Genomic DNA, 27,858 nt, shown 5'->3' with positions numbered 1-27,858 from the left:
TAACTGTACAGCAACTAATTACACCATTTCTGACTGTCAGCACCATTACTTAATAATCACTGGGGTTCATTGACTTTGTGTTGGCATGAATGTGACTTGCTCATAGTACTACTGTTGAAAGTAGTGTCAGTTGGGGCACAAGTGGAAAGAGGAACACAAACAAAGGCACAGACATACTGAGGGAGAACTGTTGGTGATGCTGAGAACCAAATAGTAAAAAAGGAAGAGAAGGGAATTGAGAGAGAACTGAGCTACCACCAGCTTTGGCAGATGGCACACTCAGGCTTTGCCAAAGATATGAGCACAGGTTCGGCTCATCAGATGCAGTCTTGCCTCAGACTGCCTTACATGATTTTTCCTGTATTATAGCCATATACTAAGAGCAATCACTCCTTCAGTCAGCAGTAAGGCATGTTCACTCAGCCCTTGGCTTCCTACGTGACTAATGAAACATTTCATGCTTCTGTAATTTTTTTTCTTTCAGACCATTTGGGAATGCAGCAGCAGCAGCATTTGTACACTATAGTTTTAGCCTTACATTTAGTCAAATTGAATGATTTTATAACTTACCAGCAGTATGAGTTGTTTTATTCTTCCCAGTTCATTTTTTTTGTCATTGTAAGAATTTCCTAATCCTCTTTTCTCTTTCTCTTCTAGTTTGTGATTGATGCAGCAAATCCTTGCCAGATTGCATCTTCCTGTATGCAGCTGTTGTCTGTTCTGTCTGCCAAACCCTTGGAGAAGGCATCTGTTTTGGTTCTTTTCAACAAAATGTAAGCAAATTTTGCCCTTAGAAAATGAATTCATGCTACATTGTACTTTTCCATATTTAATAAGCTATGCCTATGTTTGTAAATGTGTTTGGATGTACAACCTGCCAAGGAATTAGTATTTAGAGGAACATAGGATGTCCCACTACATAACCCGTAGGATAAAGATGTGTTTCTAGTCATGTATGCTGTTGGCTTTGGGTGATTAGTAAGATGAGACCTGAGGTGCATTTGAATAATGCCTACTTTTTATCCACCTGGGATCTTGGAGCTGTGGCAACAGGGATAAGACAGGGGCCATAAATAAAGATTTTCTTTGGGAATGATCGCATTGACAGTAAAATCAAAGCATCTGTTTTTACTTGCTTCCTGTCGGTATTTCTCCAAGTAGTAGTCATACACTTGATGCAATGAAGTAGTTCTCATAAGATAAAAAACTTACTTCCAAACATGCCAACTAAAATACCAAAACAATCCCCAAAGATTCTGGAAAACAGTCACTCTCCTACTTAACCCTGGAAAATCAACCACTCCAGCCCCAACAACTAACTCCTCCACAGACTGTATAGCTACCCAATTCAGTACCCACTTATCTCCTCTATTACCTCATTACTTAGCAATACTACTAATTCCACACTGTCCATACAACCCTCCCACACGGTCCCCAGTACTACTCCTTTCTCTCTTAGACCAATCCACACTATTTATATGCAGAATATCCTTACTAAAATAAAACCTTGTACTCTTGCTGCAGATCAGCTACCAGGTGAATTCCTAAAAATTCCTGCTCCATCCATCTCTTACCCTACATCTATCTTAGTAACCGCTCTGTCTCCGAACAGTATGTTCCTCTTCTTTGGAAAATATCCCATGTCATACCTCTTCACAAAGGAGGTTCTTCTACTGACCTTTCCAACTACAGATCCATAGCTATTCGTTTACCACTTGCCAAAATCTTAGAAAAATGTCTACATAAACAGATATTAGACTACCTTCTTAAGAATAACCTACTATCTAATACTCAGCATGGCTTTCATCCCAAACATAGTACTAACACCGCTGTCATAAGTTTTACCAGTACTGTAAACCACTTTAAAAACAAAAGCTACCTTGTCTCTGCCACCTTCCTTGAGAAGTCAAAAGCTTTTGACACAGTATCTCCTCAAATTCTCCTCAACAAACTTGCCTCTCTTAATTTCAGCTCTGAAACCTTATGCCGGTTTTACAGTTATCTCTCTAACCGTAAACAAGCCACCTTATGGGAAAATAAACTTTCGCCCCTTTTGCCCATTAGTTTTGGAGCCCCACAAGGCTCTTTCCTGGGCCCACTCCTCTTTATTTTTACAAATGATCTATCTGAAGTAGGGACTTCATTTGTCAGCAACCTTTGGGTCTTGGATCCGACTTCGGATCCGAGCCAGCAACTTATTTTACAGCTTATGGATCCAAGCTCCTAGCTCCTTCCCTTACCCATAATCCCCTGCCAACCCTGATTGACCTCAGATCTAGTTTGCCACTCTTAGAAGAGACAGCTGGATTTTAGAGCTCCTGGCGACTTACCAGATAAGTCTTCAAAACTTGTCAAATTAGATATTTTTTTGGTTTAATTAAACAGTGTGTGTGGTTTAGGATCCCTTTTCGTTAATTTTTAGTGTAATTCCTCCCCTCACTGTTTTGTAGAGTGTGTGTGTGTGTTGCTTGTGTTTTTGGGGCCTGGTGTGTTTGTGTAGTTTACTTTATTTTTTCTAATGTCGGAGGCCAAAAACCCATTTTTTCTAAGTGCACCGAGTGTGGCCATAAGCTTTCACCGGCGGATGGCCACACTCGGTGTGTTCGTTGCCTTGGGGTTGAACACCTATCCTCTGGGTGTTTCATTTGTGCAGCGTTCAACCCCGGAGCACTGAAAGAGTGGAGGTCGAAGCTGGTTCTGGCGGGACTTTTGCCCCCGGATTCGGCTTCGGCCTCCGGTACTCCCGTGGCTCCTCCTCAGTCCTCGGTGGTAGCCACTCCTGCCCCCCTTCCCCCAGCCAGGACTCAAACTCCCACTAAGACGCCGGAGGAAAGGGAGGCCAGGAGGGAGAAAAGGAGGTAGAAGCACTACAAGCGGCGGGCCGAGGCCGCCGCTTCGGCCCCCCCCCCAGCTCAGCGGGCTTCTCCCTCCACGGCTTCCAGGTCCCCTCCTCCTCGGATCCGATCCCCTTGCTTTTCCCCAGAACCCAAGGAGGAGGAGACCCGATCTCCGTCGAGGTCATCGAGGCAGCATTCTCAGCCCGCCTCGGTGGCCTCGTCGAGATCTACTTAGTCTTTCTGATGCAGACTTGGACCGGATGATGAGAAGGTTCATCCAGGCCCAGCTGCAGATGGGAGTGCTCTTGCCCCCCCCCCCTTCGGGGGGGAGCTCAACACCTTTTTTTGCCCCGATAGCTCCTTCTCCAACCCACTTCCCGGGTTCGGAGCGCTCGGAGCCAGGCAGCGTTGGAGCCGTGGGTGGGTTGGCGCCGACAGTATTGGGTACTTCGGATCCGACCCTGCCCTCGAGTCTGTCGAGTCCTTCGTCGGATCCGACCTCTCGGAGCCATGGGCCAAGCTTTGGATCCGAGGGATTCAGTGTGCCTTCGGCTCCGTCCAGGTCGGAGCACACAGGTCCTTCGGATCCGATGGCCTCAGCGCCGGTTCCGATCCCTTCATCAGATCCGAGTGGGAGTCGGCTTTCGGACCCCAGGGAGAGCGGCTCCCCCTCGGCCTTCGATGCAGTGGAGAGGGCTCTGTTGAGAGCATCCGGACCCCCGGTCCTTGCATCGGCTCCACCCTGCACTCCCTCTCTGCTGGGTCAGACTTCCATCACCCGGCCACAGGGACAGCCTGCTTCGATGTACCAGGTTGTTCCACTGGAACAGAGTATTGCTGGTGAGACCTCCTCGGACAGTCCCTCGAGGAAGTGCCTCGCAAGCATAAGTGTAAGAGGAGACACGTGGACTTCCCAGAGTCCTTAACAGAGGACACGGACTTGGATGAAGGGGAAGGCTCCCCAAGGTCACCCCCCGAGGATGTCTCCTTTGGAGACATCATGGAAGTGCTCAGGATCGGGGGGGTGGTCTGCCCCCAAGGCTTCCTCCGACGAGTCTGTGTTCCTGGAGGCATTCGAAGCAGGCTCATCTACAACTTGGGTGTCCCCTCCGGCCGACCCTCTGGTGGACCTTACCACCAGGGCGTGGAAGGAGCCGGACACTGTGGAGCCAGTCCCCAAATGCCCGGATAGAATTTTGAGTCCCCTGCAGACCGGTCCCATTGGAGCAAGGGTCCCCCCGTAGATGCCATGTTGATGGCGGCAGCCACCAAGAGGGAATTAGCTCAGGAGAGCCCCTCGGTCCATCCATCGAGCAAGGAGTCCCGCTCGATGGATCTTCTCGGGAAGCAGGTATTTAGTTCAGCGACCTTCTCAGTAATGTCCCTGAACTACATGGCACATGTCATCAGGATGCAGCGAGATCTTATCAAAGAATATGCTGCTTCCCCCCCCATCCATGTCGGCGGAGGACAAGCAGTTGTACTCCACTCATATGGCCACTCTGTTTCAAATACCTCTGTGCGGCTTTTGTCCCACGCCACAGAGGGAGCCGCTAGAGCCAGTGGAGTGGGTCTAGTCATGAGACGTCAGGCCTGGCTCCGACATTGTGACTTCGCGGAGCCCTTTAAGGTGTCCTTTGCGAATGCCCCCTTTGATGGTTCTGCCTTGTTTGGCAAGACTGTTTGCGAGACACTTGTCCAGAGCGAGATGGACAGGAAGACGTTGTCTGCCGTCGGAGTCCGCTTCTCTGCTCCCCAGAGGTCCTTTTTCAAGAACCAAAAGGGACAGAAGAAGATGTGGTTCTGTAAATCGCAACATTCCCATCCTGCTCTGGACAACCAGTCCTTCCGTGGCAGAGGAGGACAGGGAGGACGCCGCCCTAGAGGCAGAGGGGCCCCGAGAAATTTTGGGTCCAGAGAAACCTTCTCTGATCAGCCCACACAGCAGCCCTGAGGGGTTGCTCAACTGCTCCACTCTGGAGGCAGTCGGGGGGCGCTTCTCGAAGCACCTGGAGGCTTGGGAGTCCATTACGTCAGATTGCTGGGTGCTTCGTATCATATCCAGAGGTTACAAAATTCCACTGCACCATGTCCCCAGACTCAAAAACCTCCCCGATGTACCACCCGATCAGAGGGAGTCGGTAGCTGCAGAAATTCAGCAGCTGCTAGAAAAAAAGAGCCATCCAGCCCGTCCCCCCAGATCTGCTTGGATTAGGGTTTTACTCCAGGTTCTTTCTGGTGCCAAAAAAGACTGGGGACTTGAGACCGATTCTCGACCTTTCACTCTTGAACCTGTCAGTAACCAAAGAAAAATTCCAGATGGTCACCCTTCAATCAATTCTCCCCCTCTTGTGGGAGAGCGACTGGATGTGCTCAATAGACCTCAAGGATGCGTACTACTACATTTTAATGGACAGACCAGGAGGTTTCTCCGCTTCCGGCTAGGAGCCAGTCACTATCAGTTCAGGGTCCTTCCCTTTGGTCTCACCACAGCCCCCCGGGTGTTTACCAAAGTATTAGCAGTGATAGCGGCCCACCTGAGACTCCGGGGAATGCAGGTCTTTCCATACCTGGACGACTGGCTCCTGTCCGCCCCAACAAGGCATCTACTCTGCGCAGCCAGAAATTACTTTCTCCGGCTAGCTCCCCAACTAGGCATTACGATCAACATGGACAAATCCTCCCTTGCTCCGACACAAGTGATAGAGTTCATAGGGCCAAACTAGATACGAGAAGTCTGCGAGCGTTCCTCACTTCGGAGCGACTTCAAACCCTGAGGCTTCATGTTGCGGGCCATCCTCCAATCAACAACCCCACCGGTGGAATTGGTCCTGAGGGCGCTAGGCTCCATGGCGGCAGCAATAACTCTTCTTCCATGCGCTTATCTGAATATGAGGGTGCTTCAGTAGACCCTTTTAGTCCAATGGTCCTTTCAGTTTCTTCCCCTCAGTCACCCTATATCACTCAGCAGGGCTTGCAGGAGGGCGCTCATATGGTGGCTCCAGTCCCCGGACCTCCATATGGGACGACCCTTCTGCACGCCGCCTCCCCTCGCCACGGTGACCACGGACGCCTCTCGCCTCGGGTGGGGGGGGGATTGCTCAGGCAGAACGGTCCAAGGCACGTGGAACGACACAGAGACCTCCTTGCATATCAGTGTTCTGGAGATGAGGGCGGTGCTGTTGGCATTGCAAGCACTTCAGAACCTTCTCCCCATAGGAACTATTGCGATACAGATGGACAAACATGTCAGTTGTCTGGTACATCAACAAACAGGGGGGAACCAGGTCCTACCCTCTCTGTCGAGAGGCCATGAGGGTGTGGGAATGGGCGATCTCCACCAACCGCTTCCTTATCGCAACGCACATTCCGGGATGGTCCACCATTCTGGCGGACAAGCTCAGCCGCACTATTCTTTCCCCTTACGAGTGGTCTCTCAATTTCCAGGTAGCGAAGCGGATTTTTGCCGAATGGGGGCAACCCTGCTGCGATCTTTTTGCCACTCCCTCAAATACGAAATGCTCCAGCTTCTTCGCTCTGATTCCCCCCCTCGGGGAAACCCCGAGAGACGCTCTAGTGCATGCTTGGCCTCCCGGTCTACTTTATGCCTATCCTCCTCTACCCCTGATGCTAAAACTTATACAGAAAGCCTCTCGGTTGGGGAGCAGAATGATTCTCATTGCCCCATTCTGGCCTCGTCAAACTTGGTTCCCTTACCTGTGGTCTCATCTGGTGAATCCTCCCTGGATTCTGGATCCCATTCCGGATCTAATATCCCATCCCTTAGGTCTACCGACCCCGAATCTGGATAACCTGAAGCTGACAGCTTGGCTGCTCCAGTTCCACTCTTAGTCAGGACTCCCGGCATCTCTTCATCAGTTAAAGCCATCTTGGTGGCAGCACATAAACCTTCCACTAGAAAAGTCTGTCGCAGTAAATGGAAGCGTTTTTCCATCTGGGCGGAACACCATAACATAGATCCCTTCACGGCTTTGTTACCGTTTGTCTTGGATTTCCTCACTGGACTTTTTCAATGGGGAGCTAGCTGTTCTATGGTCAAGGTTCAATTGGCAGCCATTTCTCATTACCATGTGGGACACGAGACAGGTCCCTTGATGACTGTGAAATTATGTAAAACCTTCCTCAAGGGTACTTCCCTGCTCAGGCCTCCTGTCAAGGAAGCTGTACCCCCTTGGGATCTATCACTAGTCCTTCAAGCTTTGACTGCCCCTCCCTTTGAACCAGCTGCCTCGGCCGAACTTAAATACCTTTCCTGGAAAACGGCGTTCCTTGTCTCCATCACTTCAGCGAAAAGAGTTTCCGAGCTTCAGGCCCTTTGTGCGAAACCTCCCTACTTGATTTTTCATCAGGATAGAGTGAACCTCAGAACCAATCCCTCCTTTCTTCCTAAGGTGGCCTCAGAAACCAATATCAATCAGTCCATTAACCTGCCAGTTTTCTTCCCTAAGTACCAGAATAAAGGAGAATACAAGCTGCATTCCTTAGACGTGCACAGACAACTGCACTTCTACATTCATAGGACTGCTGGTCACAGACAATCCGATCAGTTGTTCATTTCCTTTGCAAAATTCAATTTGGTTAAAGCTATTTTTAAGGTTACCTTATCACAATGGATTTCACAGTGTATTCTTCTGGCCTATGAAACTTCTGGGAGGTCCGCACCTCAGGAATGCAGCATTCTACTCACTCCATATCTACTTCTGCTGCCTTTAGATCTAGAGTATCTTTGGATGATATTTGCTCTGCAGCCACTTGGGCCTCATCTCATACCTTTATCAACCATTATAAGCTGGATGTTATTTCTAGAGGGAGAGCATCCTTTGGCTCCGCAGTGCTCCGGAACATCCTTCCATGATGGCCGCCCAAGATTCAGGTAGTTGGGGACTCTGTCCCAAAGGTTGCTGACAAATGAAGTCCCTACTTCAGATTAAGAAGTTATGTACTCACCATAACGTTCCATCTGAGTAGGTGACTTCATTTGTCTGCAACCACCCCCCCCTCCTTCCCCCTGGCCTTCAGAAGTTAATTCTTGAATGTCCTTTCTTGGTCCCTTTCGTGATGCTTTTGGTCTGAATTTTGGTATAAAGGCAAACTTGATCTGAGGTCAATCAGGGTTGGCAGGGGATTTTGGGTAAGGGGAGGAGCTAGGAGCTCGGATCCATAAGCTGTAAAATAAGTTGCCGGCTCGGATCCAAGACCCAAAGGTTGCAGACAAATGAAGTCACCTACTCAGATAGAACGTTATGGTGAGTACATAACTTCTTATTATTGTGCAGCAAAAGCTGCCACCATCATTCAATATGCAGATGATGCTTCCCTTATCTGCTCCGCTCCCACCTTAAATGAACTCCAAGAAAAAACTCAGGCTGCCCCTCATAGCATCGAAAAATTCCTATCAGACCACCAACTCATTTTAAACCCTAACAAAAACAAGCTTGCGGTATTTTCCAATTCCTTCAGAAAAAAACACACAAACACAGCTCTCTATCTTTGCCTCCAATAGTACAACAATTTAACCCGTTGAACGCACTAAACTCCTCGGTGTTGCCCTAAACAGCAGCTTAAAATCTGACAGACATAATGCTTTAATAATCAAAAAAGTCCGTATAAAACTTGGTGCACTGTACAGGGCTAAACCTTATCTAACTAATCATGCCAGAATAACTACAGCTAGGACTCACCTCCTATCCACCCTTCTCTACTGCGCACACATTTTCATAAACCTTCATAATTCAGACTTGAATAACCTCAGATCTTGTTATAATAAAATAGAAAAATTTGCTGCAAACCTCCCCCATAGATCTCATCATTGTACTGCCCTACGACAACTTAATTAGATTGAACTCCTTAACTTACGCACCCTCAACCAGCTAATAGTAGCCCACTCTGTTACCCATAAGCCTGACTACTGCCCATCCCTATCTGATCTTGTTTATCCCTATTCTAACCTTACCTCACTCAGGTCAGCAGATAAAATACTGCTCAAGGTTAAGAAAACCCACAACTTTCATGGTAATTCATTATATTCCCACACTATAGCCAAAGCTTGGAATTCTCTTCCCCAGCACCTTCTATCCATTCCTGATACACACAACTTCAAACAGCTCCTAACAGAATATTTCTCAAATCACTGGCTATGCTCTTGCACTTCCTCTGCCTAAACAATTCCTACTCTCCTCTTCTGTCTCCACTTAACTCATTAACCCCGAGTACCTTCTCATGGTGCGTCTGTGCCTAGCACCGAGCGCGCCATGAGAAGATACTAATTGCAAGCTGTTATGCCCGAGTGCCTTCCACAAGCGTGGGAAACTTTATTGTAGATTTGTAGGTCAGCTTAATGTGAAACACACTGAAATCGTAACTGAACTTGTAATTTATCTTATGCAGCTATGATTCAGTGTGTTTTTACATTAGGCTTACATTTAACTTTCATTAGAAAATCTACTTACAAAGTAGTCGCTAAAGCAAGTGGTGGCAGCCAATCGGAATCTTGCATTCCAAGCCACCACTTGCATCACATCTCCACCCCCAACGTGAATTTCTTTTGTTTTCCCCCAAATAAATAGAGGGTCCAGCAGCAGGTCTGTCGTTTTCTTCTGCAAATATTTGTCGATTTTACCTGCTACTGGATCCCTCAAAGGTTATTTTGCACACATCGCTGGAGCTAGAAGAAGTTTGCCGGTTCAGCTTTCCTGGTTCGGATTTACCATTCAGCTTTGCCGCTGTTTATAAGGTAAAATTTGAATGAATGATTTTAAATATATTGGCCTGAGGAAGACTGTGTGCGCTTGCCACGAACTGCATAATTTTACTAAAAAAACAAGAAAATGGCTGATGTTAGGTTGTCAGTGTCAGAGAGATGTGTTTTACCGTAAAGTATGAGAAAGGTAACCCCCCTATATGGCATTTGGTGTTTTATGAGACTTTTGAATTAACATACCTTGGTATTATGTAAGTACAATGTCTTCTGCATTATTGTTATGTGCATACAATGCCTTAGCACTTGACTAGTATGTGAACATTAATTGCACAATGTACTGTTCTTTAAGTTTATGTTTAGAGAGCTTTTCTCCCCGGGCTTCCACCAGAGGCTAGTGTGCCACCTTAGTTTTATTAAAACTTTTTCTACGTGAATTTTAAGTCTACCAAAGTTGGTTTCCTTTTGCTGTTATAGCTAGCGTGTGGCAGTACAGCGTTTTGCCTGTGTACTTCTTTGATTTTGTTGAACAAAACGCTCCTTTCAGTTGTCGACGGATGTATTAAAAATTTAGGAGAGCGTGCAACAGTGGGAACTAATAGTGTTTCTCGAGTTCCAGGAAGCATGTTGATGGACTCTTCTCATCTCGCACAGTGGATTAAGTGTTGCAGCGGCAAGTTTTCTATAATTCTTCTTTTTCAGGTATTGTAAAACTGCCTGAAAGTGCTTTCTGTTTCTTTTCTAAATACATTTTCAGTAAAATGATTGCCGTTCTTTTTCTTTTAAGCATCGCTGGACTTGTAAACAGTTTGCTGCTGTGTAGCCTGCCATGGTTTTAATGTTCTGCAATGCGATTAATAGCTAAAAACTAATGCCAATCAATTGCTTTGCAGAACATTAAAAATGTTTTGTCATGTAGTAGAAGCGTTAACCTTATGGTTATTTTTGATGCCTTCTGGGCCTGCATGTAGATGAATTTCACCGCTGATGATTTTCTATGTAAGAGTTAACAAAGTACAGCCAGCCAGGAACTAAAACTTGAAAACCACTTTATGACACCACAGTAGTTAAGCGCTTTTGTCCCGATACCTGATTGTGGTGTAATAAAGTGGATTTCCAGTTTTATTTTCTGGCTGGCTGTATTTTGGTAATGTGATTAAATTTTTAAATGGCTAGTATGCCAGTCATTGTCAGAGGCTCTGTGATGTTTGCTATAATGGCTCTTTGCACAGAATGTTCGTTTTACGTTACTGCAGTTTAAATGGGAATTTGGGGTTGCTTTTCCTCCCTGGGATGGCAGGTTTACATTAAAGTATTTGTGTGTTATCTGGGTCCTGCAGCTTTCCCTCATAGTGAATAGTGATATCAGCTGTACAGATTTTTGCTGAATGAACAGATTTCTGCCTTATACTTTTGTCATAACCGTATAGTTTTCATGATTAGTATTCTGGTCTTTGTCATAGACGCTGTGATGCTTGCTATAATGGCTCTTTGCACAGGATGTACGTTTTCCGTACCTGCTGTTTAAATGGGAGTTTGGGGTTGCTTTTCCTCCCTGGGATGGCATGTCAGATCTCAGATTTCTGCCTTATACTGTTGTCATAACTGTATAGTTTTCAGTCAAATCACTTTCAAATTGTTGAGGATTGAATGCAGAAACGTAGAGAGACACTTGAGTTTCAGATTTCATACCACACAGAAAATTCAAGCTAATGCATAACATTTCATTATGTCTGCTTTCTAAGTTTGCATGAGTGATATTAAGAGTCATACTTATTTGGTGCTTTGTACAACTTTAGATTGTATGCCGTTTTTGTAGCATTGGTTTGTGAATGATTAAAATATTTTGACTTGCTATTCTCTCACACTTTTGGATTGCACGTGTGGAATAGTGAGCTAACAGCTTGTAAATCTGATTCCCCAGGGGTGCTATTTTTTTGCCAGTTAGCACTGTCCTACATACCTCTCAACTGTTTAGATTTTCAAATGAAGTTCAGATTTTTACCTCATATTTTTAGTCTGTTCTTCATACATAGGCATTTTTGGTGGCAACTTAGTGGCAAATTATTAAAGATTCAAGTTAGAAAATAATGACAGACATTTGAGTGGCAGACTGATTAAGCTTCAGATAATCCATACTAATGCAACACCTGTTATTCTAACAACTTCCTTAGTTTGTAAGAGTACTAATTCAATATCGTCCATATTTTGGGACCTTTGTCTCCTTTTATATTATGGCTTTCTCCAGATTTCTTGCTGTAGCTCAAAACCATTTATCTCAAGAATGTGCCAAGTAATATCTCATTTTGAAGACAGTATTGCTGGTTCTAACATGGTAAAATAATTGTGCCTGTATGTTTGACACATGTGCAGATATCAAAGTTTGTTTTGGACTTAGGTTATGAAAATTATGATTTTTTTTCATATTTTGGTAAATAATTTTGCAAGGGAGCATCTGAATGTGTTAAGTAATACCTCATTTTGAAAAGATTATTTATAGTTCTAACATGGTAAAAGAATGGTACCTGTATGTTGTACTCGTAGGCAGATATCAAAGTTTGTTTCCGACTTAGGTTATGGAAATTATGATTTTTTTCATATTTTGGTAAATAACTTTGCAAGGGAGCATCTGAATGTGCCAAGTAATATCTCATTTTGAAGACAGTATTGCTGGTTCTAATATGGTAAAAGAATTGTGCCAGTATGTTTGACACATGTGCAGATATCAAAGTTTGTCTGAGACTTATGGTTATGGAAATTATGATTTTTTTTCATATTTTGGTAAATAACTTTGCAAGGGAGCATCTGAATGTGCCAAGTAATATCTCATTTTGAAGACAGTATTGCTGGTAGCCCAGCTAATGGCTGTACAGCAATGTCCCTACATTTTTTAATAAATGGGAAGGAAATGGGTGTATATAACAGGAAGAAAGGAAGGAAGAGCAAGCAGATGGCAAAGGGAAAGGAAAAATTGTTGGTGTCGTGCTAGGGAAGCAATCACTTTTTCCTTTTTTTTTTTTTTAGAGGATAGGTGTCTTTAATATTTTTTAAGAATTGTAGGGGGAAAGGTAGCATGGCAGATATGTGGACAAGAAAAAGTATAGGGTTAACAGCAGAAGCAAACAAACGCAAAAGACAATGACCAACAGAAGAGTTGCTGACACAAGTGGGAAGAGGAACATAAAGGAAGGTACAGACAGATTGAGGGAGGACTATTGGCAGTACAAAGAAATGAACAACAAAAAGGGAAGGGAATTGACACACACCTGAAATATCACCAGCTCAGGCAAATAGGACCGCAGTTTAACATCCTATGCAAAGGATGGCACACACAGGAGTGCAGCACCCCTCCCTCTTATTCTACATCACAGTGTCAGTACTGGAAAATTAATCCAAGCACCTGGGGTGTGAATAGAACCCACAGCTTTCTGATCTTGCAGCACTAAAAGTGAGTGTACCCTTTCTTGAGCCACTGGTACTGACAGTGCATGTGAGGGTATTGCCCAACTAATTGCGTTCGACAGGCACATGGATAATTTGCCTCTTCATGTCAGGGCTGACAACATCCCTGGGGCTGCCACTTATCTGCCTCTATAGTGGGCACACACCACAAAGTAAGTAGGTCAAGGTCATGCACTGCTCCCTCCTCCACACCACTCAGTGGTGGTATGCCTTAATACAGTATGGTGTGGCTTCCCATGCAGATGTAACCTAAGTGATAGCCAGGCAATTGGCATGGCCAGGTGATCAAGTTCTCACAATTCACCATAGTCCCTGCCAGCAGGTACTGATGCCAGTGCCATTTCTTGGGGGATGGACATTTAGACAGGAGCTGCTCATGGTCTGCATCATTCCCAACTGAGGCCCCAAAATACTTGTCACTCATACGTACACACAGTGCATCCACATTTGCAAGACCTGGAATCTATTCTGAGCAGGTGTGAACTAAATCTGGACTCCTACACTCTTGTCAGGAAGCACTACCCTCACTAAGCAATGTACCAGCTCCCTCAATCTACTGTGCAAATCATACGCTTCTAACATTCCTCTTGTTTTTTGTTTAAAAAAAATCTTTATTAAACCATCACTTAGGCAATCATATATTTAAATAAATGTAAACAAACCATAACAACACAATCATAGTTGCAATCATTTTATATCAGAAACCAGACTGACACACTCCAAGTTGCAAACATTATACATCACTTATCTACCCACTCATTTTCAGTCAAACATTACATAGCTCATTTAAGTCCTGCCTTCTTTTAAACCTCACTCCTTCTCTGTATGTGTTGTTCTTGCAATTCCCATTTTTTTCATATGTAGTTTGCTCCTACCCTTTCCTAAGGATCTCAATTCCAGTTGTTTTATCTGTTAATATAATCAATGCTCCTAGTATAGTTGGTTTAGATTTTGATTTCCATTTTCTAGTAATTGTTTTTTTAGCAGCTACCATAATTAGATAGGCAAGGCTTTACCATGTCTAGGCAATTCCGATTTTGTATCATAGCTCAGAAAAATCATCTCCCTCATCACACCATTCTGCCCACCTGGCATCTCCGATAGTGCATCCCACAGGGAATCCTTAAAGTCCACCAGCTCACCCCACTCCCAGAAAATGTTCCCAAATTACCCCTTTCTTCTCCATCACACCTCCAACATTTGCTGTCTACCTGAGGAAAAATTCTCTGGAGTCTACTTGGGATATAAAAGTATCTATGTAAACATTTCCAAGCAAAAATCCTAAATCTTCTAGATTTTGTTGCATATTTGGGAGACATACATATAGCTGCCCATTGTTTCTTTGTGAATTACTTATCCAGTCTTTCTTCCCAATCCTTTCTAACCTCCTCTGATTGATTCTTATAGTTGTCATGCAATATTTTATATGCTCTACTAATTCTTCCTTTTTTAATGGCAGCTTCTGTTCTAGATTCTACTAAAAACTCTACCAGTGCTGGTCTTTCCTTTAGGGCATCCCCCCTATTTCTTTCTGTAAGCCTATACTCTGATATCAATCTCCGATAGGGAAGGCAATCTGCAACCTGCAGTCCAAATAAATTCTTGCCTTCTTCCCATTCTGTTATCTTTCCCCCTCTAGTTATTTCCTCCAGATAACTTGGTTTCTTTGCCAGTTTTCTCCAATAAATTCCAGCCCCGTCACCTATTGTCTGTATCCCTAATTGCAGTCATCCCTATCAACATAATCTCCTTTCTCTATTCCCGTGTTGGCTTAGTTTTTAGGATACTTTCTGCTACTTTATAGATATAATATTCTGTATGATTATTGCCATTCTTCTTAAAGACCTGCATCCAAAATCACAGTGTCGTCTTGTTTCTTGAGCTTCCCCCGTGTTTCATCATCATGCCTTTCCACTTTGAATTATAGTTTTTCTGCTTGTGCTATGTGTCACTCGTCTTGTATAGCTCAATAAGACAATGAGGCTTGGATGTTCATTTAAGTAGTTTATTATATACAAACACATCAGGATGGAGGACTGTAACATAAAACTTAAATGAGCTAATTAACTGACTGAATGCTAAACACATGCATGATTTCACTCTGGCTGTTCACTCAAAATGGCACTCTTGCTTGCACTTGCTCAGTACTTATATGCATGTGCCCACTGACTGCAGTGGTTCTTAAAGGTACAACACACACTCTGATCTACATCCTCCCTCCTAGACTATTCTGTCATCCAATGAAAAATAACAATTGAAAAGGCTTGCAAATTATACAAACACATATAAACATGAACAATCATGTCCAGATTGCCATGTATCTAGAACTAGTTCTTGAGATACGACCTGACCTTGTAATATAATAATTAGCACTAGCATTAGCAACAGGGACAGTCACTGGGGAATGCTGTTCCTTGGGAACTTCAGAGACAGAATCAGGAACAAAAATGGATAATGAGATGTTTCCTGGAATAGGAACATTGAACAAATCACTCTGAGAATTATCATTACAGGCAAGATGATGCAACACTGGCTCGGACACCGATAATGTTTCCAACAAATGTTTCTTCCTCACACAAATGTTTCACAAGTCCAATTCGATCAAATCCTATATCATCACTCTCTCTCCTTCTTTCAACAGATTCAGAGGTTTGCTGGTTTTGTTGTAGGAGTTTTGCGATAAATACTTTTTCAGGAGTTGAGCTTTTACTGCTTTGTTGTTTTTAGCACTAGGAATCAACATAGTCTTATTGATTCGTAGTGTGGTTCTAGTTGGTCTCAACATCAGTCTCTGAGCAGCTGAACCAAGTAAATTATTGCTAGGAATGTCTCTGAGATTAAGCAAATTTAGAAAAAAATCAACATTGTCTCATTTGGATTTCTCCAATAACTGTTTTGCACTTTGAACTGCATGTTCAGCCAAGCCATTAGACTGTGGGTATTCAGGACTACTAGTAACATGAGCAAAGTCCCATGATTCACCAAATCTTTTGAAATGCTGACTTGTAAACTGTGCACCATTGTCAGAAAAAACTTTGTGCGGACTACCATGGACAGAAAAATGTCTCTCTAACTTTGCAGTGACAGTGCTGGATGTTAAGTTAGGAAGTAGGTCAATCTCAAACCAGTTTGAGTAAGAATCTACTAACACCAAGCAATGTTGAACATTCCATTCAAAAGTATCTGTAGCTACTTTCGCCAAGGTAGTTCAGGAATTTGGTTTAGCTGAAGTGGTTCTTTTTGTAGATGTGGTTTGGTACTATTACAAATAGAACATGCTGAGAGTTCCTTCTCTATATCTTTTGACCTAGAAGGCCAAAATAGTAGTCCTCTCACCCTTCTTTTGGTAGAATCAGTTCCTGGGTGACCACGATGCAAGACCTTGATATACTCTTGTTGTAAGAATTTTGGAAGTACCACTTTTGGACCTTTCATGACGATACCATCTTCCATCAAAATCTCGTCTCTGTAAGGAAAATACTGCTGCATGTCTAGTGGTAAACAAGATTGCTTTGACGGCCATCCTTGACTGATAAAGTGGTTGAGATTTTGAAGAACTGGATCTGAAGCTGTGATTTCTAAGCTCATCGAGATGTGTGGAAGAAAAATTTCATACTTCCATTACTTCAAAATCAGGTTTCTCATTGTCATGCTGTTCAGTGCTTGTTCTGGGTGATCTGGATAAAGTATCGGCAAGATAAGTCTTCCTTTTGTATAGACCATTTTGAAATTGTACTTTTGCAGTTTGAGCATTATGATTTGTAGTCTGGCAGGTGCTGTGTGCATAGACTTTTTCAAAAAAGTAACCAAGGGTTGGTTATCAGTCTCTATTTGAATAGGTCTGCCATAAATATAATCATGGAACTTTGAACATGCAAACACACTTGCCAAGAGTTCTTTTTCTATTTGTGCATATTGCATCTCCATTTGGGTTAGAGTTCTGGATGCATAGGCAAATGATCTACCTTCTTGAAGAATGACTGCACCAAGACCAAACTTTGAAGCATCACAGGAAAGAGTTACTGGTTTGTGAACTTCATAATATCTCAGAGTGGGTGGACCAGCAGTTTTCTGTTTCAGGACATCACATGCTTTTTGGTGTTGTTCCAACTAGGACCAAGTTACATTTTTGAGTGTCAGCTCTCTTAGTGGTGCTGAAAGCTCACTTAAATCTAGAATGAACTTGCCAAAAATAGTTGACCATGCCAAGAAAACATTGTAAAGATGTGACATTGTCTGAAGCTAGCATCTCAAGAATTGCTGTTTGCTTGCAAGGATCTGGTCGTAATCCTGAGCTAGTAAACAAATGACTCACATAAGTAACTTCTTTCAGCCTGAATTTACATTTCTGCAGATTAAGCTTAAGATTCACTTCACAAGCACATTCCAGAACTTTCCAGAGATTTCTATCATGTTCAGCTTCACCATTGCCTCCGACTAGAATATCATCTACTGTAGTAGCACATGAATAGCCAGAAAAAAATTTTGTTCCATCACATGTTGAAGGACTTCACTTGCAAAATTTATTCCAAACAGCATTCTCAAAAAGCTATACCTTGTAAATGGTGTACTGAATGTGGTTACCAGTGAAGATTTTCGATCAAGTAAAATTTGCCAGCATGAACATTTTTCATCTAAGACAGAAAAAAATAGTGGCATTTGGCATGAGAGCAGCAATGTCTTTGACTGTAAGCATTGGATGATGAGGTCGTTTAAGCACTTTGTTCAAATCTCTTGGATCAATACACATTTGAATATCAACTGAGCTTTTCTAATGAGCTACCACCATGGAGGATACTCATTCAGTTGGTGGTTCTACTGGACAAATTACTCCTAAATGCACCATTCTGTCTAGCTCAACTTTGATTTTGCTCTGCATAGCTACAGGAACTTTCCGTGCTGGTCTAACAACTGGGCTGATGTAATGGTCTAACTTCATGGCTTACACAACTGGAGTTTGCCAAGCTTGTCTTCAAAAAGATCAGCAAAGTCAGACAAAATAGTGTGGGTACAATTTGAGCTGTTACATGTACTTAGATGGTGGACTTCTTTATTAAATGAAAGTCCTATTTTCAAACTGTCTTTGAGACATAATGACTGTACATGTCTATTGATTACATAAAACTGCAAGTCATAGCTGTTCCCAGCAGAGTTACTACTGAGCCTTCGGTTTGAATTCAACACCATGAGCAACACGTTTTGCACGCTTTGCCAAATTAAGTTGTTCTCCAGCTTTTATTCTAGCAAACATTTTTGCTGACATAAAGTTACACTTCGAACCAGTATCTGTTTTGAGCTCTACAGGACTCCCATTAATCAAAACAGCACAAAATACTTCACTCTTTGCCAACAAATCTACTTCACTGACCTTTTCATCAAGCATAGACACACCATCAACATAAAAAGTAGGGTTGCAGCTTTCTACTTGATCAACTTGCTTCCTTGGATATACTCTCTTTTAATAAAATAATGCGCCCCATTTGATTTACACAGATTTTTGAAATTATTCCACTTTTTACATCTGTGGCATTGCTGACCAAAAGCTAAACAGTTTTCTTGTCTGGGCTCATGGCTACCTCCACAATTATGACAGTTGATTATGAGGCTTGCCTCAGGTTTTCCTGAGTCACCCCTTTGCTGTGTTGTGTGTGCCCTGGGTTGTACTGTAGCTCCTTTGGGTTTTGCTTTAGCGACCACATCCTTTGACCTGTATCTTCTAACCTCGTGCTGCATACTATCAACATTAGCACTGGAAGACACTGTAAACATGCTTTTCTCATTTGTAAGCATATTCATGTGCTTTTCTGTGAGCTCATATATCTGACAAATCTTTGTGGGTTTACTCAAAGTTAAATCACTGTGTAGAAGCAAAATCTTTCTCACTGCATCATTATTAACACCACATACAGGCTTGTCTTTTATCATCTCGTCTCTTGGATCACCAGATCTGCATGTTTTTGCCTTATTTCTCAAGTCAGTTATGTATGCTCCAAAAGTGTCACCAGGCCTCTGATCTCTTGTGTAAAATAAGTGCCTTTCCATTGTAATATTCATTTGGAGGTTACACATCTCTCTGAATTTACATTTTAAGCACTCGGGGTCTTCCCACATTTTAGCTTGTATCTCTAAAAGATTTGAAACTGTCTCAGTATGTTCCACAACAATGTAATGTCTCTCTCTGGATTTGTCAGGTATAAAATTATATCACCCGCAAATAGAGCCAGCTTTTCTTGATTAACATACAAATTATATCCTTGAATTTCTGAGTCCCTTAATTTCTTTGCCAGTGGTTCTAAATATAATGCAAATAAATGGGAAAGAGGGCACACCTGCCTGGTGCCTCTGCTCAAGCAGAAATTATAAGAGAGGACCACATCCACTTTAAGTTTTGCCACCAATCCCTCATATATCCAATTAATCAACTTTTTAATTTTTTTCAGGAAATGCAAATGCTCCCATTGCCCTGCTCATAAATTCCCAGCTTACTCTGTCAAATACTTTCTTTGCATCAAGACCCACCAACAACAATGGTATGTTCTTACTTTTTGCTTCCTTCTGGATCTTCAGTGTTCTGTTAATGTTATCAAATGTTTACCTCCCCTCCACAAAACCATATTGATCCATATTTAACAATTTTGGCATTGCTTTTGCCATTCATTTGGCCATTATATACATGAATACTTTGTAATCATGGTTTAATATTGAAATGGACGTGTATGAAGCTGGATCTGATGGATCTTTAACCTCTTTAGGTATTACAGCTACCCCTGTTTTTCCAGGATGTTGGTGCTTCTCCTCTTAAAATGCTGTTAAACAAAACCTTCCAGATCTTTATCAAATTTTCCCTTCTAGCTTCCAAACTTCCTCAGGAATACCATCTATTTCTGTGTACTTTCCTGTAGATTGGTTATACATCACAATTTATATCTCATCTCCCTTTATTCTAACTGGTAGTAATTGAGCCCCATCTACTTCTAACCTTGGCATATTTAATTCTTCCATAAACATTTTCAGTTTTATCTTTTCTTGATTTCCATATTTCTCTGCTTTATACAGACTTTAATAGAATTTTCAAAATATTTCTAAAAACTCTACAAGTTCTCTTGCTACCTTCCTTGTTATAGGCTCCATAAGCTTGGTGACAGCCCTTTCAATGTTCTGTTGCCTTAGTTGCTCTGCTAAAAGTTTTTGTGTTCCAGTGTTATCAGAAAACAATTGCTTAACAGCAATCTTTCTAAACTCGTTTTATATTATTGAGATAATCCATTATTTTCTGCTTGGTATTCTGTATTTGATCCCCTTCTTGTTCTGTGAGATTCCCTCTGCTCTGCGATACTTTAAGATTTGTCAGTCACTCTAAATAATTCTTGTTACTTCTTAACCATAGCTCCCTTTCTTTTATTTCTACCCTATTTTTAAACTCCACCTTAATTTTATCCCACTCCCTAGCTATATTTTCAGAAGTAATTTTTATCTCAAATAGCTCCTGAATGATCCCCACTACCCATTCCTTAAATTCTTCTTTTCCCAACAGATAGATGGGAAAGCACCAGTGTCTCATTTTTATTTCATTACTCTGCATTTTTATTTTAGTAGTTATTGGTACGTGATCTGAAATAGTAATTGGGTGTGTATCAATACCTTCAATCAATGCACATGTTCCTGTGAAATGTAAATTCTGTCTACCCTTGCCCAGTTTTTATATCTTGGAGAATAATATGTAAATTCACTCCAAACTCCTATTACTGAATTCACATTTCCCATACCAAATATTTTCATAAACGTCTTCAAAAATTTACCTAGTTTTATTATACCTTCCCTTCTGGGCCCCCCCCCCTCAGATATATTTTCACTACTGCAAATCAAACTCTAGTCCCCACCTATAAGTAATAGTCATTGCTGAAAACTGATTATTTCTCCCAGAATTTTATTAAGCTCCATTATAGCAGTTTTAGGTGGAATATAAATACATGCCAGTGTAATCCTCCTCCCTTGCCAGTAGCCTCTTACCACTACAAATCTGCCATTACCTTTTTATCCTCTTCTATCACTAGTGGACCTCTTCTTGCAATTAGTAAACGTACTCTTTTTTTTTTTTTTTTTTGTCCCAGATATTTTGCCAGATAACCACCCTGAAAACCTTTATAAAATTCACATGTTCAGTTCTTTCCAGGTGTGTCTCCTGTAACATAGCTATTTGCACCCTACATTTTTAATATAGTTCACTATTCTTTTTTTTGTATTTATCTTTGAGACCATTGATATTTAAAGACATTACAGAAAGCATCATTGTATTAAAAAGGTATTATTCACAACTTTTATGCATAACACCTTTAAGTGTCTAGTTTCAGGTTTTGTGTTAAATGCATACACTAGTTGGAAGGTTGAACCTTTATATAGTTGTTTGTCGTCATATCCATTTGAGCCTGTGTAATATCTTAAAATAAACTTTGTTTTACTGAAAGCCCTCAAACAAAAAACAAACACCCATACCCCCTAAAACTTATTAATTTAATACTAACACCCAAAACTATGTACAGCTTCAAATAATGAAGGTTTACCCTCCTAATATGGACAGATGTCCCAAACTGATAGCCACATTCATAGACTTGAGTTAATCTAAAAGAAAATGTATCCATGCTAAGATGCATAGTGCAGCTAGTGCTTCTACTAAGTGCTGTTTTAGTGTAATTTTTATAACTCTCTCAACTGGGAAAACCCCTGAATGCTTTCAGAGAACATTATCGCCTAGCCAGTTTCTCTTTTCTTTTTCCCCAGCCAGTCACTCTCCACCAGACTGTAACCATTTTCTTATTATCAGATTGACTGTCAGGTTCTCATGTCTCCATGGAGACGGTTTCTCTTTATCAGATTGTTTCCATGGAGACATGAGGGCCAGATACAGAATTGTTATTAAGCATACATTCATTTGCTAGAAAAAAGCCTCATAATATTCTATTTTCTTTTTTCATTTACTTGCTTTCCCTTAAATCTTGTTACTAAACCAATCTAACGTCTTTAATCCAATGATTCCCCCATGGAAGATTGAGAAAAAGCACATTAATTTTTCTTTTGTCATGCTTATTTAACCAGGCTTTTTTTTTACATTGCAGGGCCTACATTTCTTAAAACTGAACAAAAAAGAAAGAGAAGTGAGAAGAAAAACAGCAGCGCATATTTACAGTCCTCATTACACTTAAAAATAACTGAGAAAACTTTACTTTATAACATATAAAGAAAACTATGCACCACAAAAAAATAGTACTATTAGAAAGAAAATGCTTTATGTACATTTAACTTTCTCCCCATTCTTCTCGTCCCCAAAGCATTTTTTCGAACATTAATGACATGAAGTAGGGCACAAGTCCAACAAATTCTGAAAAGTCCAACATTTCCAATTGTCTTGTTCTGTCATATTTCATAAATATAATTATTGCATTGTAATCCCACATTAAGTTACTGATTTTATTATTGTTCATCTCCATGTCCCAAATCCTGTCTCTGCTTCATTTTCAACGTACTCTAGTCTTCTAGTCAACTGTCATGCTCCCTTCCTTCTCTCCAACATTTTCCATTGAAACAGTGGAAAAGGTTTCACAGGTACAGTGTCTCCGTGGTCTTTATTACCAGATGAACAAGAAGCAGAATCTCATGTTTCACAGCTCACTTTTTGTTGGAAAAGTTTTGGATTTCCTCCTTGGCATGCATTTCATCTAAAACTGATTTTGTCCCTCCAGGGGAAGAATGCCTTGAGGACAGATGGGTACAGCAGTTTGAATCTCACATCTGTGTCTCGACATTCCTTGAATATGGTGATGAATTTACTCCTCTTTTGCCTGGTGTACAATGAGTGATCATTTTCCACAAACACTCTGCTATCTCCCACTTTTAGTATTTTGTCCTGCCATAGTTTTGTCAGAATCCACTTATGCTGGTAAGCTTGCATCTTTACTATTAAAGGTCTGGGTTGCTTCTCATAGCCAAGTTTGGAGCATACACATGATGTGCCCTTTCAACTAACAGCTCCTGCTGTGGAATACCAGTCCAGTTGCTTATTTGTGCTTTCATAAAATTAATATAGTCTGTTCCTTCCATCTTCTGTGGTATAGCTGAAAATCTCAGGTTTTCCCTATGTGCTCTGTCCTCCAATTCTATTATTTTTTTGAAACCTCTCTTCCTGTACAGTCTCATATTTAGCCAGCATTTTCTTCATTTCTGCCTCTGATTTTTGCAGCTTTATCACCTCGTCTGAATATCTGTTTAAAGCTTCTTCCATTTTTTCCAGTCTTTTGTTATTTCTATTGAAATACTGCATCAATGTTTTATTTATTTTAACCAGGTCCATGTGCAGTTGTCTTATGTCTTCCTCTAGGTTACTGGAAATCATGTCTGGTGGTTGCATTGCTTTTTGGTGAACAGCTGTAGAAATTTCCCTGGTCAGTTTTTCTTTCTCGCTTTTTGTAGTTGATTATTTTCCAGATGCTCTGTTTCTTTTTTCCTGGCATCCATTACAAGCCAGTTACTGAAATTTACTGATGAACACAAAAGTCTACTGATCTTCTCTGTTGTTTTTCTGTTTTCACACTGCAAGAGCTAGATGTAAGTTGTTACTTAATGTGCAGCCCTCTTGAAAGTTCTTCCTTCCACATTCTTAGCCTGCTGTCTCATCACATACTCTATTGTTCTTTCATGTCACTATTCTACTCCTCACAAGTGCATATGATAACTGTACCTTGCTCTCACTCTCAGTGCCGTGCTTTATGGATAGGTGATGTCTGATGGCCAACCAATGCACTTTACAACATAGCCTGGATGTGGTATTGCATGTATCAGTTTTAATATTTGCTTTGTCTATTGTGGTCCATAGTTGTGGACCAGGCACCACCTCTTTGTTTTTCCCAGTCTGCTTTGCATAGTCTTATCCCTCATCCAGTTCCACTGACACCACCTCAGTTGACACCTCTCCCACCGTTGGCTCTTACCTATCTAGTCCCCTGGTGGCAGTCTCATACTCTAGCTGCCTACATGCCACCATGTTCTGCAGTACTGCACAAGCAGCAAATATTTTGCTACAGGTCTCCAGGGCATACTGCAGCATGCTGCCAAAGGACTCTAGGATGCAGAATTGGGCCTTCATCATTCCAAGGTGCTCAATAAAGTTGCGAGTCTGCAACAGTGTTTTATTGCATCTCTGCTATGTTGTATTGGTTGCATATCCATGGTATGATCCCTGACACCAAGGCATATCCAGCATTGTCCTGAAATTGTTCCTGTGAAAAATCACCCCACACAAATCGTTGGGAGCTGCCTGGATGATGCACAGGCACATTGTATATGATCCTCTGTGCTTTGCTTATCAAGTGGCAGTTAATGGTGTAGAACCCTTCTAGGTGACATACAATTGTTCATGTGGACCAAGTGAGACTTTTGATAGTGATGTGGATTTAGTCATTGGCCACTAGAACCTCAGGGAAATGGTTTACTTCATAGAACACCCAGATAATGTTTCCTCTCCTCTGTCATCTTTGCAACCCACATATGCTCTTTTATATGTTGTAGCATAACATCAAAGAATTGGTCTAGTATTCATTAGAAAGATGCCTGTGATGTACCCCATGTGTTCCCTAATGGTGACAGGAAGGCCCCTTTGGCAAGAATTGTCAGTGTTATATATATTTCATGTCCACTGGAATTGCTATTCCAAGCATTTCACGGAATTCCATGTGAGGACAGCATTTCTTCAAGCTTCTGTATAATGCCTTCATCCACATGATAGCATTTGTCTCCATCTCTGTTGTGGAAATGATGGTATGTTAGGCATGTTTGGATCCTTCTGCAATGCAGAGGGCAGTAACATATCCTATTGAGGAGAATGGCCAGGAGAGTGGCTTCTAATATATATACTATGGCTGTTGCTGCTAGCATATTGGTGAGATCTCTGTTCACGGAGAAATCACAGTATACATACCTGTTGGCAGCCACTGCTGATCACACAACTTTGTTTCTGACTTGTTCCATTATGTTCTTTACCCTCATTTGCATTCAGTTTTTGGGCTCATTACCATCATTTTCTCTTTTCCATATCACTATACAATTATTAGCATATGATGCAGTCTGCAGTTTCACCTATTTACACACTAGTGCTACCTATATCTCTGAATCAGCTGCACCTGTGTGCTGCAGCTCATTCACAGTTTTATTTAACACATTGCACTATTCATTTCTAAATTCCAGTCGTTGTTTCACTAAGGAAAGCAGAAACAGTATTTGTCTCAAAGAAAATCAGTTTTGTGGAGTGGGTTCTCTGTACATATCAAGAAATTAGTATTTCTGAATTAATTTAAAAATCAACTTGATACATCAGGGCTTATGAGAAAAATGTCATTCTATGTTGTCCTTTAGGCTTATATGTAGGACATCTCTTATGTGAACATAAGAATGACGGTAAAATCAATAAGTAACTGTGTTAACAGTAGGCAGGTACTGTTCAAAAATCTGGCCCTGACCATAACATTGAAAAGTGTGCAGAATGTAAGCGAGCAACGAAAATTTGAAGACTTGCGGCTTTAAATTCATAATTTATCATCATCAACTCCCAATTTCCCATTTTTTAGATCGGGTTAGACTGTTGTGTTAACTGTTGCCACCTGTCTCTATTCAGTGCCAGTGTCCTACCCTGTTGTTTTTTAGTCAAGCCTGACTGTCGCAGGTTTTGATGGTTGTCCTTGTTTCCTCTTGCTTTCTTCCTGGCTATCTGAAATCATCTCCGCCAAATCATCTATTTTTCTGTGCATGTGTCCAAACCACATTAATCTGGTCTGTCTGACATTCTCTGGAATTGAAGCTACTACGACTTCTGCTCTAATGTCATTATTCCTTCGTGTTTCCCAGAGTGTGCATCCTTCTACCCTTCTCAGGTACTTCATCTCCATCACCTCTAGCTTCGTCAAGTGCTCTGTGTTCAGTGTCTACATTTCTATACCATACAAAATTACTGGTTGCAACATTGTTTGTACACCTTTCTTTTCAGCATATTTGGCATTCTTCTATCACACACACTACCCCTGACACACTGTAGCAGTTATCTGCAGCCCTTCTGATTCTAACTTTGACCTCCTCATTTAGACTTAACTTCTCCTCAACTACCCCTCTCAGGTACTTGAACCTGTTAGCCTTTTTCATTATTTTTCCTTCTATCTCAATTTTGTTTCTTCTGATGTCCCCCATTTGCTGCTGTTTTGTCTGTACTTAATTTCATCCCATGTGCCTTTAGTTTTGCATTCAATTTCCCTTTCATTTGCTAAAGTTCTTTTTCAGAGTATTGCTTGTAAAGCTACACTGTCTGCATACTGCAGCCTTCTTGACCCGACCACTCCAACCTGTTTCCTAATGTTGCTCATCACTAGTGTGAACGGCAAAAGGCTCAGAGCTGAACCATGATGCACTTCCACTTCAACTGAAAACTCCTCTGTGAGTCAAAACACTTTTTTGCTTGTGTTATTGGTTTCTTGGACATAGTTTGCACTAAGTTTACCAGTGTTTGTGTTACTTTGAGCAATTGCAGGACTGACCAAATTGGCTGTCTTGGGACCTTGTCGCATGCTTTCTCAAAGTGTAGGAATGCCCAGTTGGACTCTTTCCTCATCTCTAGCTTCTTCTTCACTGTCCGTTTCATTGAAAACATTGGGTTCTTTGTACTGCATCCTGATCTGAATTCAAACTACTCATCTCCCATTCTACTGTTTGCTACTCTGCATGTTCATTTAGCAATCACCCTCTCCAGCACTTTCTTGCAGTATGACATGTTTGATACCTCTGTACTGCACAAAGTTGTGAATTCCCCCTTTCGTGTACTCCATTAGCACTGTTGCAACATTGATTACTAATGGGAAGTATCCTGCCAAGGATGCAATATGTGCAGCTAGTTTAAAACTTGGGTTGTTTCCTCTCGGGATGTACATTCAACTTATAACCTATGCACAAGACTGCCTGCTAGTATATAAGGGACATATGGGAGTGAAGTTCCTCAGAAGTTTCTTGTTGCAAGTCCATGGAGGAAAGACTGCATCTGTCACCAAGGTCTGCCAACTGTGCAGCCTGTGCCACTTTCCATTTGTTGTGGGCAGGTAAGTATCCCTGCTGGGGACCATTCCTATTTCACTTAATATTTGACTAAAATTTTTCAGTTTCATTTCAGCTAAAAGAGGGAACTGCTGCTGCTAACAGCAGATCCCCTATAAGGATAATCACACTAAGAGATTATTCTCTCAAGGCCCAGAACAAAATTTGCTCTAAAAAATTATATATTTGTAAATATTTTATCTGTAGGACAATAAGAGGTTGCCTATCATCTCTAAATATCTACCTTGAAAATAAAGGCTTAAGGAACTAGCATTCGGAAGGATGGCCAATATTTCATTTACCTGGTTAGAGTTGGATATCTCTATTGACAGACATGAGACTGCAGACCATTCAACTTTTCTCCCTGCTCCTGCTGTCAAGATCCCACCAGATGCCAATGAAGCACAGCTTTTGGGTGATCCCACCAGACTGATCAGACAACTGGCAGGGCTGCTAAGGCGAAATGCTGGCTGGTGATTTATGAGGGACCAGAAGGCATTCCACTGATATTCATTTGAGAGGGTATTCTGGGTACCCTTGTAAAGCTATGTCAGGAGTTTTCTCCTTCTTGCTTTTGTCTGCTGATACTCCTAAAAAGAGATTGCAGAACACTCCAAGCATATTCTCCATCCTGTTACTCCTCCTCCCTTTGATCCACAGCAAGAGCAGTGCATTTTTTTCAAAGGCTTTTCAAAGCTCATATGCCTCTGAAAATTCAAA

At 41.7% G+C, this 27,858-nt stretch overlaps 1 protein-coding gene across 2 annotated transcripts in view; it reads left to right on the top strand.

Annotated features, from left to right (window-relative positions):
- Window positions 1-27,858, top strand: part of ARL16 (ADP ribosylation factor like GTPase 16) — a 533,664-nt gene that overhangs the window by 372,448 nt on the left and 133,358 nt on the right. For both annotated transcript variants that reach the window (XM_044068195.1, XM_044068196.1), the window contains exon 4: window positions 658-773. In XM_044068195.1, the coding sequence (XP_043924130.1) occupies window positions 658-773 (116 nt within the window). The remainder of the gene's footprint in view (window positions 1-657; window positions 774-27,858) is intronic.

This window comes from Protopterus annectens, chromosome 4.part0 (assembly GCF_019279795.1).
Source record: "Protopterus annectens isolate FY-2018-M chromosome 4.part0, PAN1.0, whole genome shotgun sequence".
NCBI lineage: Eukaryota > Metazoa > Chordata > Ceratodontiformes > Protopteridae > Protopterus > Protopterus annectens.
This window is presented reverse-complemented; position numbering and strand designations above follow the sequence as displayed.